Below are 18,184 nucleotides of genomic sequence, written 5' to 3'. Positions count from 1 at the left end.
ATTTTCCTCATGATCTTATAAAATAATTCAAGTTTTACAGTCCCTAATTTACATATGAGAAATTGAGGTCCAGAATGTTTAAGTCCTCTCCACATTTTCCCCTTCCTCAGCCAAGGCAAGACAATGACATGTCCAGAACTCTGTGATTTAGGAAATTCCCTTTTTAAAAAAAAAATTAAGTTTAGTTAATTTTGAATATTTTTCTATGATTATATGATTCATGTTCTTTCCCTCCCCTACTCCCACCTCTGTCCTTTAGCCAACGAGCAATTCCACTGGGTTTTATATGCCTCATTGATCAAGAACTATTTCCATATTATTTATATTTGTAATAGAGTGATCATTTAGAGTCTACATCCTCTATCGTATCCCCATTGAACCATGTGATCAAGCAGTTGTTTTTCTTCTGTTTCTGCTCCCATAGTTCTTTCTCTGGATGTGGTTAGCATTCTTTCTCACAAGTCCCTCAGAATTGTCCTGGATCATTGCATTGCTGCTAGTAGAGAAGTCCATTACATTTGATTGTGCCACAGTATATCTGTCTCTGTGTACAATTTTTTCCTGGTTCTGCTCCTTTCACTCTGCATCAATTCCTAGAGGTTGTTCCAGTTCACACGGAATTCCTCCAGTTTATTATTCCTTCCAGCACAATAGTATTACTAACGGATACCACACTTTGTTCAGCCATTCCCCAATCAAAGGACATTCTCTCATTTTCCAATTTCTTGCCACCATAAAGAGCATGGCTATAAATATTTTTGTACTTCTTTTCCCTTTTTATCTCTTTGGGGTATAAACCCAGCAGTGGTACAGCTGGATCAAAAGGCAGGAAATTCCCTTTTGGAAATGAGCAGAGGATACATTTGAGTCAGGAGAGACTGAGGAAGGGAGAACAGAGAGGTAGTCTATTGGGAGGGTGACATAAGTTTGAGGTATGGCCTTATGGAAATCAGTATCAAATGGGAAGAAGCAAGAAAATGAATTATAGGAGACTCTCAAACCAAATAAAAGGACTCATATTACCAACAATCCTAGCAAGAAGAAAGCTCAGTTAAAGACCTTGCACATAAACATTTAAGCAACAGAGTAGATATTAATAACTTAGAAGGAATATGGCTTCCAGATAAAAGATACCAGGCATCTAATTATTGTAAGACAAAGTTAAATATATAAATACTGGATGAAGCAGAGAACTTGGACAAGGGATATGACCTTCGCATCTTCAGCGTCTGACCAAGTTCTAAGCTCTCCATATTGCCTGCTTTAGCCACCTTCATGGCTGTTGGAACAAATTCTTCTCATCTGCCCATTCCATTATAGGACATCTTCACATGCTTGGGGTATACAGCCCCCTAATTCATGGATGTATTTTAGGCCTATTAGTTACCCTCAACTATATTCCATAATATAGTCAAAATGAATATTTGACTTTTTATTAGATATGTTATAAAAATTTAGATGTGCAACAGATTAAAACTCTTACAGTTCTGGTAGTTTTATTGTTAGCCTAATTAGGATAGAGGAAATTACAAAAGATTAAATTTATATCTTAAGATCAGTGATTCCCAAAGTGGGCACTACCACCCCCTAGTGGGTGCTGCAGCAATCCAGGGGGGCGGTGATGGCCACAGGTGCACTTAACTTTCCTATTAATTGCTATTAAAATAAAAAAAATTAATTTCCTGGGGGGCTAAGTAATATTTTTTCTGGAAAAGGGGCAGTAGGCCAAAAAAGTTTGGGAACCACTGTCTTAGATGATCTGACATTGAAAAGCTTTTGCACAAATATGTTACTGTTCTAGGATATGAAACAAAGAAATCTAACAGGAAAAAATAATTTAATGAAAAATCTCTGATGAGTGTTTGTTATCTAAGACATATACCATTCTAAATGATTAATTTTTCTTAACTCTAGTGTCTAAACTTCAAAATTTTTTGTAAGTTTCTTTTTTTTTTCAGGACTACTTCTATTTCTGTCATTTCATTAAAGTTTTTTTTTTAAACCTCTGGGATTATTCTTGGTTTTTCTGGGTAAATTATTCTTATCAATAAGCCTATATCCTTTACTTATTGGAATATCATTCCAATCATTCCAAGTTTTATTTCCCTTTTAGTGATACTCACTAAATTGTCTTTTAATCTGACTATGGATCCATAGTACTTGAATTCTTACTTTGTAGCTACTTGCAGTATTTTTTTACTTTGAGCTGGAAACTGTAGATTTTGACTTTGTCCTTGGAAGTTTTCATTTTGAGGTTTCTTTTAGGAGGTGAATGATGAACTCTTTCTATTTCTACTTTGTGTTTTGGTTCTTTGAGATCAGGGAAGTATTCTTTCAAGATTTTTTTGAAATATGATGTTTTGATTCTTTTTTTTAGTCATATAGTTATCCAATGATTCTTAATGTCTTCTCACTCTGCTTCAGAGCAGTTGTTTTTGCTATGAGGTATCATATTTTCTTTTACCTTTTCAGCCTTTTAACTTCATTTTGATAATTTCTTCAGTATTGTAGAATCTGGCTTTCTTTGATTCATTCTACTCTTCAAGGAGTTTGTTGCTTGGGCAAAGTCATACCTATTGTGCCAGGCTATTAATTCTTTTTTCAATTCTTTCTCCCATAAAAATAAAGTTTTCCATTTTTTCTTCAAATTCTTTCATTTTATGTATAAAATTTTTAAAAGTTCTTTTTAGCTCTTGTTTCATATCTGAGGAATTCTAGTTGAATTTATTCCCAAGATTGTGTGTCTTTTAAGAATTTCTTTATTGATATTTTGTTCATTGTCTTCTAGGCTGACATCTTAAGTACCCCTGTCATTATAATAGCTTTTTATGATGACATTCATGTTTTTTGTTTTCTCATTCTTGCCACCTATTTCCTGACTAAAGCAAGCAGATAAAAAAATACTTCTACTCTTTTGTAGAGTTAGGGGGTCTGAAAACGAAATGGTCTTCCAATAGTACATAAGTATATAGAGAAGGACCCAGATGGATTGGTGGTAAAAAAAACCCCACCTAAGGACCTTCCCAGTGCCAGTAAAGCACAAAACACCTTGAAATTATTTTAAAACACAAGAGTTAAGTTTTGTAAGATTTTGATTTAGTTGTTGGACTTAAATTATGTGAAATAACATGGTTGGCCAGAGTTATTATATTTCAAGTCAGAAGTTTATTTACAAAAATAGAGTAGGAAACAATACATTGGGAGAAATGTGAGAGGTTAGAGAAAATACCTATACTAGTCCTCAGCCAGGAAGGCAGGTAGTGAGTAACTACAGTCTCCTCCAAGAAGGAAGCTAGACTCTTAGGAAACCAGGAAAGTAGTCAGCCCTTTTCACTCACCCAACTAGGTAATCCAGGATACAGAATCCAAGGTTGATGCCTGGATCCAAGCTGCAGTCTAAGCCGCAGTCACCAGTGAAGTTCTGTGGAGATCTCTTTATCATCTCTGATAATCTGATGACAGTTTAGTTGATAAGGAAATAAGGACAGGACAAGGGAAATGTCTTTTACTTCATGCTTCCAGCTCTGGCTCCAGGAGCATGGAGTTTATTATATATGTTTCAAGACTCATTTCACACAAAAGATCAGCCCCCCCGCCCCCACCCCGAAACTTTGCAGATGAGCAGAAGTTACAACACAAAACATTGGCTTCAGAATAGACCAAGGCCAAGGCTGAATTTTGACTAGGTTCTTATCAGAAAGCCAAGTTGGGGAGTATCTTGGCCTTGGCTATAACAGGCAGCAGCATTCCTTGCTGTGTTAAAAGTGTTAACCCTTTAAATTCAGGTTTGATAGGAACATAAAGCTTTTCAATAAAGTCACAATGCACTTCAACAAGAAATCACAAGAACCACAAAAGGGGTCAAAAGAGGAGTCTCAGATTCATTTTTATCTATTCTCTTCTTGGCTTCCCACAAAGTTCCCTCAGAGACTATCTCCAGGAGACACTCTTCACTAGAGTCACCTTCATCAGACTGAGACCTCAGGGATTTTCATTGCTTTTATGGTGGTTTCCTGTCCTTGCCCCTTTTCACAGGGGCCAATCACAGTTTCCAAATTGTCTGAGTTCTCACTTTTGGAACCACACCTTTCTGAGTGTGTGAATTCTTTAAGTTTCTGGCTTGTTCTTACCTAATATCAAGTAAGGTGTGAATTCACTAAGTGTTTTGTGAGCTCCTCCACCTACTTCAAGCTTATGTTGATTCAATTGAAAGGTAGACAAAAGAGAGCTAATCTTGTCCTCATAATCAAGTGAGGTACTAAGTATGGGTACTTAAGTTTTTGTCAAAGTTTTAACTTCATCTTAGGCAAAGAGAACAAAGGATTCCCTTTTCACAAGTGTGAACTCAAAGAGAACCAAGAATTCCCTTTCACAGTTTATTTTGCTTATTAAGGTTAGGGAACTGATAGTTAAGATCCAAAATGTCCCTGACTCTACAGAGTTCTATTTCCACCCAACTTCTATGCCTCTCTTATGAGAGAGCTCTTCTGGTCTTCCAAAACCCTTCTTACTAGCTCCTTGTTCTTATCTAACCCCAAAACTATCTGACTAACTATCTAGACTAAGTATCCCATATTGTTAATCAACTAACCTCAATTGTCTCTAAACAGGCTATTGAGAATGGACTCACAGGTGGACTGAGTCCTTCCCCAAGCCTGGGGTTGGCTTCTTAGGAAAAAACCCCATAGTCCCAGATCTTAAATCTTTGGATTACCTCAGCCAAATTGACACAGCACTGCAGGGAAAACCAGATCACCTCCTAAGTATCTTCTAAAGCCCAAGAACCTCCATGTTTCTCCAGAAACTGGTCAGGTCACAGGAGCTGATGGAGCCACTGTTCTCCCTTCCAGCTCAGGCACAGGAAAGACAGAGAAGTGACAGTTAACTCCCTCTCCTCTGCAGTGCCTTCTCCTTCTAGAATGTTTTCCAGGGTTCCTGGCTAAATTTTCCTCTCTTCCCTTTTAGAGACAATTTTGCATTTTCCCTTATCCCTTATCTCTCTATTTCTACAGGTCCACACGTGTTATACACTGCATATGTTTTTTGCAGCCTTTTTTTGATGTATTATTCAGATATATTGATGTTTTTCTCCTTTTTTACTTATCTTCATTTTTGTCTTTAAGAAAATTCTATTATATGGGATGGCTCTCTAGGAGGAAGAAGAGTAGAAGCTGGGAAAAATTACAGTGATGTTAAAAAATAATCCCAAAAGTTCTCAATAAAATTTTTATTAAAAAAAGGCTTTTGCAATTTTTCAGGAAAGAGTTTCCAAACATCTGTATTTGGGTGTTGGCTGTGTTTAAACAGAAGGAGAAATATGTAGTGTGTCCCAGAAATCTCAGTGAAGTTTTTAAGCTTTAATAATTTCAGAAATATAAATACCACAGTCTTATAAGAAACAACACTTAGAATGTTATCTAAAATTTTTTAAATCTTAACTTGTTACTGGTTACTGCTAAATCTAATTATTTTCTTCTGTGATATACATATATCTATATCTAGTTCTGGTTAGTTTTTAACTTCATGAAAACTTTCTTCAGTTGCTGTTAAGTGACTAAAAAGATTGCATTTGTAATTCATGATATTATTCAAAGATTGAAGTTTTGTTGTATACATAACAATTTTGACATAACCCCACAAAAAAATCTAATGTAAATAGTTTGGTTATAGAGGTTGTCAAGCACCTTGACAGTAACAATATAAGTTTGAAATAGCATCTTTGCAAGGTAAAGATGATGAGTTCTGTTTTAGACACTTTGGGTTTAAGATACCAATTGGATATCTAATTTGAGATTCCAGAATATGTTTGTATATGTATATATATGAGATATATTTATATCTGTTAATCACTTGCATATATATTGTCCCCCCCCCCACCCAGAGTTGATATGATCACCAAACAGTAGTGTAGAGAGAAAACTTGAGAACAAAACAAAACCTTTGGAGAATGCCTAAACTTAGACATTAGGAAAGAAGAAGAGATAAGAAAGAATAAGGTGTCTTTAAACCAAAGGAAGAGAGAGTATCAAGAAGTAGGAGGAGATAACAAGATGACACCCAAAAAAACACTGGGGATATAACCTGGGAAAGGGTCATTATATTGGATGATTTGATTCATGTTCTTTGAAAAAATTTTCCTTATTTTTTTGGAGACCGAAGCCAGATTGCAAAGAATTGAGAAAGGAATTGGTGGAAAGGAAATAGAGGCTGTAATTGTATTTTTTAGCAATTGAATAGTTAAGGGGAGATGTAAAATAGGATAGTGTCTCCAGAAAATAAGAGGGAGAAAATTTTCAAGAGAGTATGGTAGAGAGTAAAAGGCAAAATGATTAGACACACTAGACCTGAAGTTAGGAAAACATGAGTTCAAATCCAGCCAGAAACACTTAATAGTGTAACACACTGGGCAAGTTACTTAGTTTCTATCTGCATCAATTTCTTCATCTATAAAATGGTAAGAATAATAGCACCTACCTCTCAGGGTGATTGTCAGTATCAAATGTGTTAATACTTGTAAAGAAAAATGCAAGAGAAGTAAGTATGGATAGCTCTCTAGGCCCTGATGGGGAAAATGACGCTGTTGTATTTGGCAGGGTATAGGATAGAAAGCATGATTAGAGAGTGGTTAATGTTGGGAAAGAGGAGCATTAACTAGAACAAGTGAGAAATAGCAAATCAGTAAAGTTTTAGCTTAAAGAACATTAGATTAGTGTGTTCCTGTGATATAGTCTCAATCTCCTTGATATAATAGAAAGTAAGGAGGATGGTTGTGAAGAGTTTAGGATGTGAGGAGGTTTGCACATTATGAAGGAAGAGAACAGGATGAAACAATCACTCTCAGGAATATATCAGGCACTTTATACATTTTTCACTTTGTCATAACAATTAATAATATTTTAATGTGATTTTTAGAATAATTGTTTCATATGTTATCTTTCCCTTAAATTATAAAAATTTATGGACAAGAAACATATCTTATTGAGCTCCTTAAATTATGTAGCATAATGGTTAGCATAGCAAATGCTTATTTGATTAATAATTTTATATGCCAGAATTACATGTTTACATGAATATTTAAATTATTCTCCCTCTTTTTACTTCTAGGTCATAAATTAACTAAAACAGAAAAACAACAGTTAATGGCTATAGCATCTTCTTTGTATGTGTCTTTCCAGTTAAGAGCACAACGATTTGAGGAAAACTCAAGGTAAGTTATTTTAAGAAACTGAAATACACTGAATAAATTGATGATAATTTCTACCATGTAGCCAAAGTTCTTATTCCAAAGTCTTTTCCTGCCATGATATTAACACTTGAATTCTTAAAAGATCTGTGGGGAGAACATTACCTTTGGTGATTTCACATAAGACTGAAACATGGTTCTGAGGATAGATGTGAATGTTCACTTAGTCTACAGATGCTTATTACTCCTCCTCTTTCCTATTCCCCTTTTCTCTTGAGAATTTAATCAAACCTCTAGTTTTTGGAGTTGGTGTTTAAAAAAACAACCCTTTGGGATAATATAATGGCCCCTCATACCACATAGACCTGTCCGCTACTACTTGTGGAATTTATATGAAATAAATTATAAGATAACATTCAAAATAATCCAAAGCCTCTAGTTAGGAAAATTTCTAACATTTAGATAAAGTAGGCACTTTATCTGCTATTTGGTAATCAGCCTAGCTGCATTAAAAGAGATTTCTTAAAAGAAGATTGACAACCAGATGATAAATAATGGAATTTTTTACCACTTGGGATTTTTTTATACTTTGATTATCTTGATTTCTTGATCTCTTTTAACTTATCTCTTTAGAATCAGATTCTCAAGATACTCAAATTTGTGTTGTTTTTATTAGGTCTTGGTTCTCTTCCTATTTATGTTTTCTTTAGTGTCACTTTTGCTTCCTCTTGAACACATTCTGTCTTGTGGTATTAGAGTTCCAATGTAATGACTCTATTATATTTGATTCTAAAAAGCTTTTTTTTTTGTTGTTTGTTTTAAATAAAATTCTTTGAAAATATTTTCCATTTCCATTATTGTTTGTCTTATAGTTTCATCCACATATAGTGTTGTAATGATTTTGCTTAATTCAAGCCTGTTTTTCTCTTAACTGCTTCTAATTGTTTTATTTTGCCCGTAGCTAATATATTTCTCTGTTTAGTAAAGAGATTTCATAGTTTATTCACTGAGTTTGCTATAGTCTCTGTCATATTATGGTGTTTATTTTATTTCAGTTAACTTTCTTTAGGAAATTATTGTAATTAGGGCCATTGTCAAGCACCACCCATTTTTTGTTATTTCATATAGACCTCTTATTTAAATAAATCAAACTGGAGTTGCGTCAATTGTACATGTCAACATTTCAAAATCATTTTTCTCCATTTTTAATGTAATTTTGTTTTTGAATGGCATTAACAGATCACTTCATGTCAGTTCAGACATAAATTTAATTTTACAAAATATTATTCATTGTTTATCATGTGTAATGTGGTCTGATTTTTTTCTTAAAAAGAATTATTCATATATCAGCATAAATCTTTGTAGTCTATAAATAATGAAACAATCAAATGACATTTTTTAATTCATCAAATATATTTTAGTTTAATTTTAATTGGTTTTTCATTTAAGAAATGTAAAGACAACATTAATTAATGAAAGCATAATATTTGAGCTAGATAACAGGAATTAGAAAGTGGTAGGTCTTTTGATTGTTTTTTTTTTTAATCACAAATGTGGTCTTATACTCAGAATATTTATTTTATAGAAAATATTTGGTAAATGCACTATTCATAATTTGTAATATTTGAAAACTATTCCAAAAGGACGTTTTAACATAATACAAAACTGATTTGTAATTATGTATGCTCACTAATGCCTATAGGCCAGTAATTGCTTACTTAATGATGTTATGTTAGCTAGTTAAAACTATGTTCTGATTGGTGGTGTGTAACTCATTTTATTAATACCTCATGATGTAGGCCGTTGATGAGGTTGTTTTTCAAGATTTTGTGTTCTTTGTCTGGACTGCCTGGAAGTTCGATATGCTTATCAATTGTTTATGAATAGACATGTTGTTCTCTATGTCATGTAACATATGCTAAATATTGCAAAACAAGCTATGAAGAACAAGCATTAAAATATTCATTACAAAATGGAGCCAATTAAGACAACAAACTTAATTCTCACTATAGATATAATCATTTTAGAGATACAGGAGAAACCCTTATAAAGTACTAGGGAATGTGAGAAGTTTTCTCAAAACAGATATGTTAAAAGACAAAAGAATAGAAAATTCTATTAAAATTATGAGATATGATTAGGATTTATTTAGTTTCATTAAGAACAGCTTTCAGATCAGAGAGTTTGTTTTTACTCTGACCCTTTAAGGGAGAAGACCATAGAAATTGCAGAGGTCACTTTAAGAGATGTAGGATAAAAACAGCGACAGTTGGGAGTTTCTGGACCTGTCCCTTGGACTTCATCTTGAGAGCAGGTAGCTGGATCTTTCCTCTGACAGAAAAAGAAGATTTGTTTTTTTATTTTGAGAGAGTTTGATTTGCGATTTGAAATATATACTGAACTGAGAAAGAGTGAATGTACTGAGAACTTTTCCCCACTGAACCACAGGGGGAGCTGAAGAGCAGTTGTGAGGTGACAGTTTGGGTTAGAGGAAAGGCAGATTTCTGAAGAGAGAGAAACTACTTCAATTTCTCTCAAGATTATACAATTACTATAAGATACTTTAGTTCATCCTTTTAGCATAGCTTAATAAGATAGAAGTTAATATTTTTTAGTCAGAGAGAATAATAAATGTAGTCTCTACCTTGGTAGACAAAGAAGACACTCCGTGAGGAGCAGATTGAGGGGTTGTGTTATTTAGTGTTCGAGTTAAGATTTATTCCATCATTGTGAAGCCTGAGAAGACTCCTTTCTCTGCCACCTGTAGCCTCTGGACATTCAGATCTGGAACATACCTATTGCCTCTTGAGCTCCTTCCAATGTCTGCTACATGTGTTATTTAGGATTTGCCCCATAGAACTTCCTTGAGTGGGAGTATTTAGCCCAGTACTGGGCAGGACAAGCCTGAGAGCAGATGTGTGAACCAAGGACGATAGAAGTCAAGGGAGCCCAAATCAGTGTGTTTGAGCACCCCTCCAAAGAATTCTTTATGAAGTTCCTGTGTGCTTAGGATTGGTGATGGAAAAGCAGAAGAACAATCCCTGTTTCTAAACAACTAACATTCTGTCGAGGATAATCTCTCTCTCTCTTCTCTCTCTCTCTCTCTCTCTCTCTCTCTCTCTCTCTCTCTCTCTCTGTTCCTCTCTCTCTCTCTCTCTCTCTCTCTCTCTCTGTCTCTCTCTCTCTCCTCCCTCCACAAATTGCATCATGTAGAAAGTGAAGCTACAATTTTAAAGTTAACTAGTAACTTCAGGAGGCAAAGGGGAAAGGATAGAGTGCCTTTTAGGTCTGGAAGACTGCCACTAAAAATGCTTAGAGAGGTAGTAGTAGGATTTTGTGTGAGGAGAATATCAAGAAGCACTAGAGAGAAAGTATATGTGATGAGTGAAATGGTTGGGCCCAGGTTGTGAAGAATTTTTGGTCTTTCTCTACTCTTGCTTCTGTACAGTACTTCCCAATATATTGTTTACTCTTCTCTACTATATCTGTCTTAGAATCAAAGGAATCAAGTGTGAAAGTATATAATTGGGGTTTTCTATCAGGTTCTAAATAGAATTCCTTTAGCTTCTCACTGTTAACAATAGATACTGATTACATGAACCACAATTATTTTTATGGTGACCTTTTTGCAAGTACTTACCATGTCTATTACTATAAGAGATGGAAATATCAAATGAAATTGTTTCTTATTACCTTAGGGCATTAAAATAAAATTGGTCCACTAACTTTGTTTCATTCTCCAAATGGACAGCTTATGAGCTATTCTTCTATTTAGCTATAGCTTTATTTATTTATTTAGCTATAGGTTTTTATCTTTTGATTTCATTTTTAGAGACAAAGTGAAGGTAAATACAAATCACAATCCTCCTATCTGTCCACCTGTTGATTACTGGTCACAAAACTCACACTTGAATACCAATATTTCAGTTAATGTTTGAATATATTCTGAAAACTATTTCATTCTCAGCAGCATCTTCTGCTTTTCCTCATTTTTTGCCAATACTAAGGTGGAAGCATAGTGTTTGGAACTGTTTCAGCCTTTAGGATCTTTAATGTTTTTATTTCTTTTGTTACTATGACTAAAGAATTTGTCACTAAGTAGCCAGCCTACTCTTGCAGATACTCTCTTTACTTAGTTAATTTAATTCTTGGAAAGAAGACAAGTCCATTCCTTAAATCATACTTCAAATCTTTGTCATTTGAGCTTCATTGTCTTGGTCTTTGTTGAACTTGACCTAATTTATACTCCACAATGAAGAGGCTCTACATGTATTTCTATTTACATAGAAAATTTGTTTGTTTATTGCTAGGAATTCCTGATTTCTATTGGACCTTCTAAGTGAGAGAAAATATTTGAGAGAGATATATGTATCCATACCTTTTGCGAATAAAAATGAGAGTTAGCCAGTGGTAGTGGAATAGATTTCCAAAGGAGGGAATATAAAGTTAAAAGAATGTTGAAAATTGAATTTTAGGAAGCATTTATCTTAAAGGATTGTGAAAAAAAGAAAGAGAATCAAGAATGGAGTGTTTGAAAAGTGTAAGGATGGGATTTGTGCAAGGGGGATGGGACAAAAGGAGCCAGAGAAAGAGTGGCTCTTTTTATTATAACAAAAGGTAGAAAATATAATATCAGAGTCAAGGGAAGAGATAATATAAGGAGAGGTTATCGAGGTATATTTTATGTAGAATAGAGATAATAATTTAGTGATAAAGAGATTAGCAGGGATCTTTGAAAAAAGAATACTGGTTTTGCTGGGGATTAAATTCAGATCATAATGGATTTAGAAATGAATGTATAGAGAGGAAGGCAATAGCAAAGAGTACTGCAATGAATAATTTATAGAAGTTGTAAAATGTTTTTGTAAAACCTCTTATTTACAATAAGGGGTTCTCTCACATTCTAAGGTTTGTTGCTAAAGGTTAGAGGAACCTTTAATTATTGCCTCTGAAGAGTAATAACATTTAAGTTTCTGTTACAGACCTTCTAGCCCTAATCTTCTGAATAGGGGAATCAAACAAATACCTGTTGTCTTCTAATTATTATTGCTACCACACTTACTAGGCAAGACTTTTTTTGCTAATCAGAGTGATTTAATTTGATATTCAGTGGTATATGTTCTACAGGTTATTGGGGCCTGATCAAAGTGATATTTTGGGGAGGTAGGTAAACAGTCCAGATGGTAGAATTGAAATATCAGAGAAGCTGTCATTGAATTGGTAAAAAAATGTTTTATTTTTTTTTCTTTATGATAAATTTTAGAGTTTTTTTTGGTGTCAAACTAAGTCTTATTTACCAAAATAATCAGTATAAGAGAAAGTCTAGAGAGATATGTAATCTTTACTCCTGTCCACAGTATCTCTTATAGTTCTTGCCTGCTACTTGGCCTAGTCAAAAGCCCTTAAAAATATTTTCATTCTTATCAGGGTGAGACACTTAGAAAATTTCTGTCACCAATTCATTGTTCCCTTTGATCTCATGTTTTTCTTTCTACTGCTCTTTGGGTCCCCTTTCCCTCCTTTCTCCTTCTCTCCCTCCCCATTCCTTCCCTTCCCCTCCTCCACCTTTCCTACCTTTCCCCTTATCTCTCCCTCCCTTCCTTCCTTCCTTCCTTCCTTCCTTCCTTCCTTCCTTCCTTCCTTCCTTCCTTCCTTTCTTCCTCTTTCTTTTCTTCTGTCCTCTACCCCCACAATCCTCCTAATCTGCAAATAACTGTACCTAGGAAAGGAAGTAAAGAAGGAAAAGCCTAGATTAACCTCCATGTCTCTGAGGCTACCCATCATTTGCATGTTGGGTTTTTGAGTTGAAGGTCATTGTTACCTGTTTGAGGTAACACTTCTCTGGTTTAGCCTTCTAAGAACGAGTTTAATAAGTGATCATTAAGTGTTAGCAGGATTAATGAAGTATAGTTAATTACCAAATTAATCTTTTTTAAAATCAGGGTAGTAGTGAGGAATATCTATGATATGCCAGGTAATATGTACAAAGACAAAAACAATTTATTTACCATAAAATATTTTTAAAGAGCGGCTGTAGGTGTTAGTCTAATTCAGTGATTCCCAAAGTGGATGCCACCGCCCCCTGGTGGGTGCTTCAGCGATCCAAGGGGGCAGTGATGGCCACAGGTACATTTATCTTTCCTATTAATTGCTATTAAAATTTAAAAAATTAATTTCCAAGGGCACTAAGAAATATTTTATCTGGAAAGGGGGTGGTAGGCCAAAAAAGTTTGGGAACCACTGGTCTAATTTCTCACAGATAAAGCATTTTGGCTGAGTCTGTCTTTATCTAACCTTATTTCTGCCAGACTGCTTTCCAGTTATTGAACATTATGTTATACTCATTTGCTTCTACTTTATATACCTGATGTGTTACAGTATTTTATATTTTTTTTCAACCAGTACTAAATATTTTATGATTACTACTTTGTGAAATAGTTTGAGATCTTGTATGGCTGGTCCCATTCTTTCCCTTGAAGTTCTTGACTTTAGTCCCTCCATGTGAATTTCATTATTTTTTAGTTCTGTAAAGTAATCCTTTAATAGACTAATCTGTATGACACTCAATAAACAAATGATTGTAGACACTATTCTTATTTTATTGTGAGCAATTTATAGTCCTTAAATTATTAATATCTCTACTTTTTCCAGTGACACGCTCTGCCCTCTACTCTTTTTGTTGTTGCTCTAGTGATTGTTCCTATTTAGTTTTGTTCTAGGTTTTCACATTGATTTGCACTAGTTTCTCCTGCATTTTTAAGATTAACAGTGAATTTTCATGTCCCTCTCCAATTCTCAGAACAGTGTTAGAAACTGCATAAACCCTTGATCTTTGCTTTCTTGGTCTAAGCTCCATAGTGCTATTTTGTCTACAGCTTATTGCTGAAGTTCCTGGGGGGTTTCCAAGGTCCTAGACTGGGGCTTTTTGGCCACTTTTCTGAGGATAACCCTCCTGAAATACAGAACCCTACAGATTCATCACATTTCTGTTTATACCAGGAGGGGCTTATATTGATTTTTTTGAGAGGAAGGAAAGAATCTGTGGGAAGGCTTTCCTTTTAGACCTGTGTTTCCTGTGTTTCCAGTTGACTTTTTCTTTTGCAGAAAAATTCTGGGTTGGATATAATTTTTCCTAGGATCTTTCTCATTGATTGTATTGATATTATACAGCCTGGAGTAAATATTAGTGTTTTACTTGAATACTTATGTGGTAAGTAGGAAACTTCATACTCCCTATTCTGGAGGCAATTTTTCTTTCTGGCAAGCATTCATTGGACCCTTCCTCAGAATAATGTTTTTAAATGCACAAAACATATAACATTATATAGGAAACCAATTATATATAAATATAGTTATCAAAATATTTTATTAAAAAAACAAGTTTATATATTCCAGATTAATAATTTCTGTCCTATTTTCAACTTGGTATGATGTTTTTAGTGGACTGTTCCAAAGATTAGTTCTTAGTCCTCTTCTATTTATGATTTTTTTTAGTGCCTTAGTTCAATGCGCTATAAAAGAAAAAATATTAATACTAATACTGTTCAATTTATTTTTGGCTTGTGTCTGTCAGAAACATTAATTCGCCATTAATCTAATATACAAGAATTTCTAACTTTAAGAGAGAAAAATGTCTAAACTAACCCATTTCTCCACTGAACCCAGCTTGACTCTCTGTCCCAAAGATAAATTACAGGTAATATTTATAGGAATCTTGAAATAAGAGAAGATATGTTAAAATACAATTTTGAGTTGACATTTTAGAATAGTTGAGTAATAAATTCGTTATCCCAATACTTTCTTGATCACTCCTCTTATTCCTAGAGTCAACTAGGGGAAATTAATTTCCTCAATTTTTCATCATGTTAAAGAATGGGTCCATTCTCTAGCCATTGCAGGTGAATGATAGATAGATTAGTGTCTTGTCTGACCTATAGTAACCACTTAATCAATGCTGATGGACTCATCCATTCTAGACCAGAGTAGCTTTGGTTATCACCTGTAATTCATTTCCCTAAGAACTTTTCAGCTCATTTTTGAACTACTTTCCTAATAGGAAAGTTTCTGGATAGGATTTAGATCAGAGAAATATTACTTCCTAATATTTCTAGGGAAAATAAAAATGAGATTTTAAATTTGGTTCCAGAGCATAGATAACTTTTGAAATTTTCAAATAATATACAGTTTTGGGGGGATAGCTAACATGTTAGTTAACACATTTCAATGATTCACGTTTCATGATTCAAAAAGATCTGAAAGTTTAGAACACATTTCTTTGGTTATATATAAAGTACTATACTTGGGTTTGGAAAATCAAGTTCAGAAAAATACGGGATGTGAGAGAAGTGTATTTGCTAAATTATAAATCCTGAGTCAAGTATATGAGTTTCCCAGACTTCAGAATTCACTGTAGGTGAGCAGTGTGATATGGCTACCAAAAGAGCTATCCCTTTTTTGATCTACATTGAGACATATATAATTCAGAAGGAAGAAAGTGAAAGATAGTTGACAAGCAGCATTTAAGCCCCTAAGATAGGCATTGCACTTTAGGTACTGCAGATACAAATATAAAAGTGAGATGGTCCCTTCCCTTTTGGAGCTTGTGTTCTATGAGAGAGCTACAACACATTTCATAGAGTTACACCTAAAGAAGAATTGTTTTTGTTTAGGTAGTCACTCTTGTAAGTGAAACCAGAGGGTAGCAAGTTGTGACATCCTTTCCATTCAAGCGATAATAGCAGGGGTTGTATTGTATTCAAAGAATGTTGTTTCCAGTGCAATAGGTAGATAAGGTGATATAGGGGTTGAGTATTTTGACACTATAAGAGTAGGTGGCCAGGCTTCTATATTTAATTGGACCCAATGTCATGGTAGATAGGTGAGTAACCATGGATGAAACATAATCTGGTCAGAGCCATCTGGAGTATTGTGTTAATTTCAAATAGGCAACCCCATTTTTTGAAATACATTATAGATATCCTAGATATCCTCCTAATTATGGTCCCCAAGATGATGAGAGTCTTAAAGTACAAACAGGAAATCAGTAGGAGGAACTTGGAGTGATTAATTTGGATAAGAGAAGCCTTGGGAACAAGAGGAGGCTGTGGTAGTCATTTTTAAATATTTGTAGACCCAGCATATGGAAGAAAAGGAATAGATTTGTTTTGTGAGTACAGAATAAAGAAAAACGAATAGAAGTTGCAGAAAGGTTGATTTAGATTTTGCAAAGTAAGTTTTCTAAAGTTACTTCTCTTAAAAAATGGAATAGGGTACCTTGGAAGGTAGTGTGTAACCTCTCATCAGATAGCTTCAAGCAAAACCTGGATTTACTGGAAATATTATAGGTGATTCTTAGTCAAGTTACTCTTTGTACTAGATGCTCTGACTTTGTGATTCTTTATCATTAAATAGTTTCTCCATTTATAATACAACCCTTCTTATCCTTAAAGGATCATAAATTTAGAGCTATAAGGGACCTTTGAGGTCATCTAGTTGAATTTCCTTCCCCTTTCATTTTATGCATAGGGAAATGAAAGCCTGGATAGAGAGCATGATTCTCCCTAGGTCACAGAGGTGGTAATTATCAGAGCTGGGATTTGATTTCAGATTCTCTGACCACAAATCCAATGTTCTCTCCATATCATACTGCATTCCGTTATCCTTTGGAAATTAGCAATTTAAAAACCTAATTAATTCAGAACAACAAGCGTTTGCTAAATACCTCATATGTTATGGTTTGGTATGTCAGAGTGCCTTTGTTTTGGAGCTTATTGTGAAAACTGAGTCAATGAAGAACAGAGCATGAATAAATTGCATTCAAATTGAATAGAGTAGAATGTTGGATGGGAAGGGAACTTGAAGACAGAAGGACAACTAAATTTGGATCCTTTTAGCTTAGAGTGAGATAAAAGACAGTCCTACATTTGGATCTTTAGAATCCATTCTGTTAGTTTTCTGGTGAGTGGGTTCAAGCACCAAGCAGAAACAAACTTGAAGGAAAAGAGGAATTTAAGTAGGTAAAGAAGGAAATGGCATGTATCCATTACATGCATGATTGAAGGAATAGAGGTAGGAGGGGACAGCATGAGATTTGTGAGCCAGTTAGCAGTATAATAATTTAGTTAGGATAGAGAAAATATGGGTACGTATTTCCTCCAGGAAGTGGCTGTGGGTGATTGATGATTGTTTTATTGTTCTGGGTTAGCTTATTTTACATTGAACTTTCCCTATTTATTCAGTAGTCTAGTTTATTGTGAAATTTGTGCCACCCACAGCTGCATAGCAGATTTATAGCATCTAGTAAAATCCTGAGGCCTTCTTAACAAAGTATGATCTTGTTTCAAGTGGAAACATATTTGGCTAAAGTGAATCCAGCTTATTTTATGCCTGTTTGATGTAGAGACCTCTGAGAACAAATCTAATGTAGTACAGTTGAATTTTCACATTTTGGCGTCAGTCTTGTTTTCATTATTAGCTTGGGAATGGATTATGAGAGTGACTCTCCAGGTGTGGCTACATCTTGCTATCTCATGGGTGTACTAATGTAATGTTTATAATTCTATGCCCAGTTGCCTGCAGCACTTCCCATGTGTTGCTTATCTTGGCTGCTAAGTATATTTTCCTAATTTCTGTATGAGTTTTACTCTTTCATCATTTATGACTTGGAAAAAACCAGAGATATGAAATGGCCATGACACCAGCTTAGTAAAAGAATGGAAATATACTTTTGAAAAAAAAAGAAAACTGATACTGTTAGAAGATAACCATTTTTCTGTGGTGACAAAAATTTTGTAGGTATAATTGATGTTTAGATGAATCTAAAATAATTACAATAATATACATTGACATATTTTTCTAAATAATTATAGCTATTTCCTCATTGAAAATAAAACGATGCTTATTAGTTTAACAGAGAATTTTACTTAAAATCAGGAAAAAAAGAATGTGGTATAATGGGAACAGTGGCAGATTTTGAGTAAGTGTATCTGGGTTGAAATGTTA

General features: G+C 34.3%; 1 protein-coding gene across 1 annotated transcript in view; it reads left to right on the top strand.

Annotated features, from left to right (window-relative positions):
• PCCA (propionyl-CoA carboxylase subunit alpha) overlaps positions 1 to 18,184 on the top strand; it is a 618,789-nt gene that overhangs the window by 343,304 nt on the left and 257,301 nt on the right. Inside the window, exon 17 of the mRNA XM_044669343.1 lies at positions 7,105 to 7,207. Coding sequence (XP_044525278.1) covers positions 7,105 to 7,207 — 103 coding nt within the window. The remainder of the gene's footprint in view (positions 1 to 7,104; positions 7,208 to 18,184) is intronic.

The sequence above is a fragment of the Gracilinanus agilis genome, chromosome 3, assembly GCF_016433145.1.
Source record: "Gracilinanus agilis isolate LMUSP501 chromosome 3, AgileGrace, whole genome shotgun sequence".
Taxonomy (NCBI): domain Eukaryota; kingdom Metazoa; phylum Chordata; class Mammalia; order Didelphimorphia; family Didelphidae; genus Gracilinanus; species Gracilinanus agilis.
This window is presented reverse-complemented; position numbering and strand designations above follow the sequence as displayed.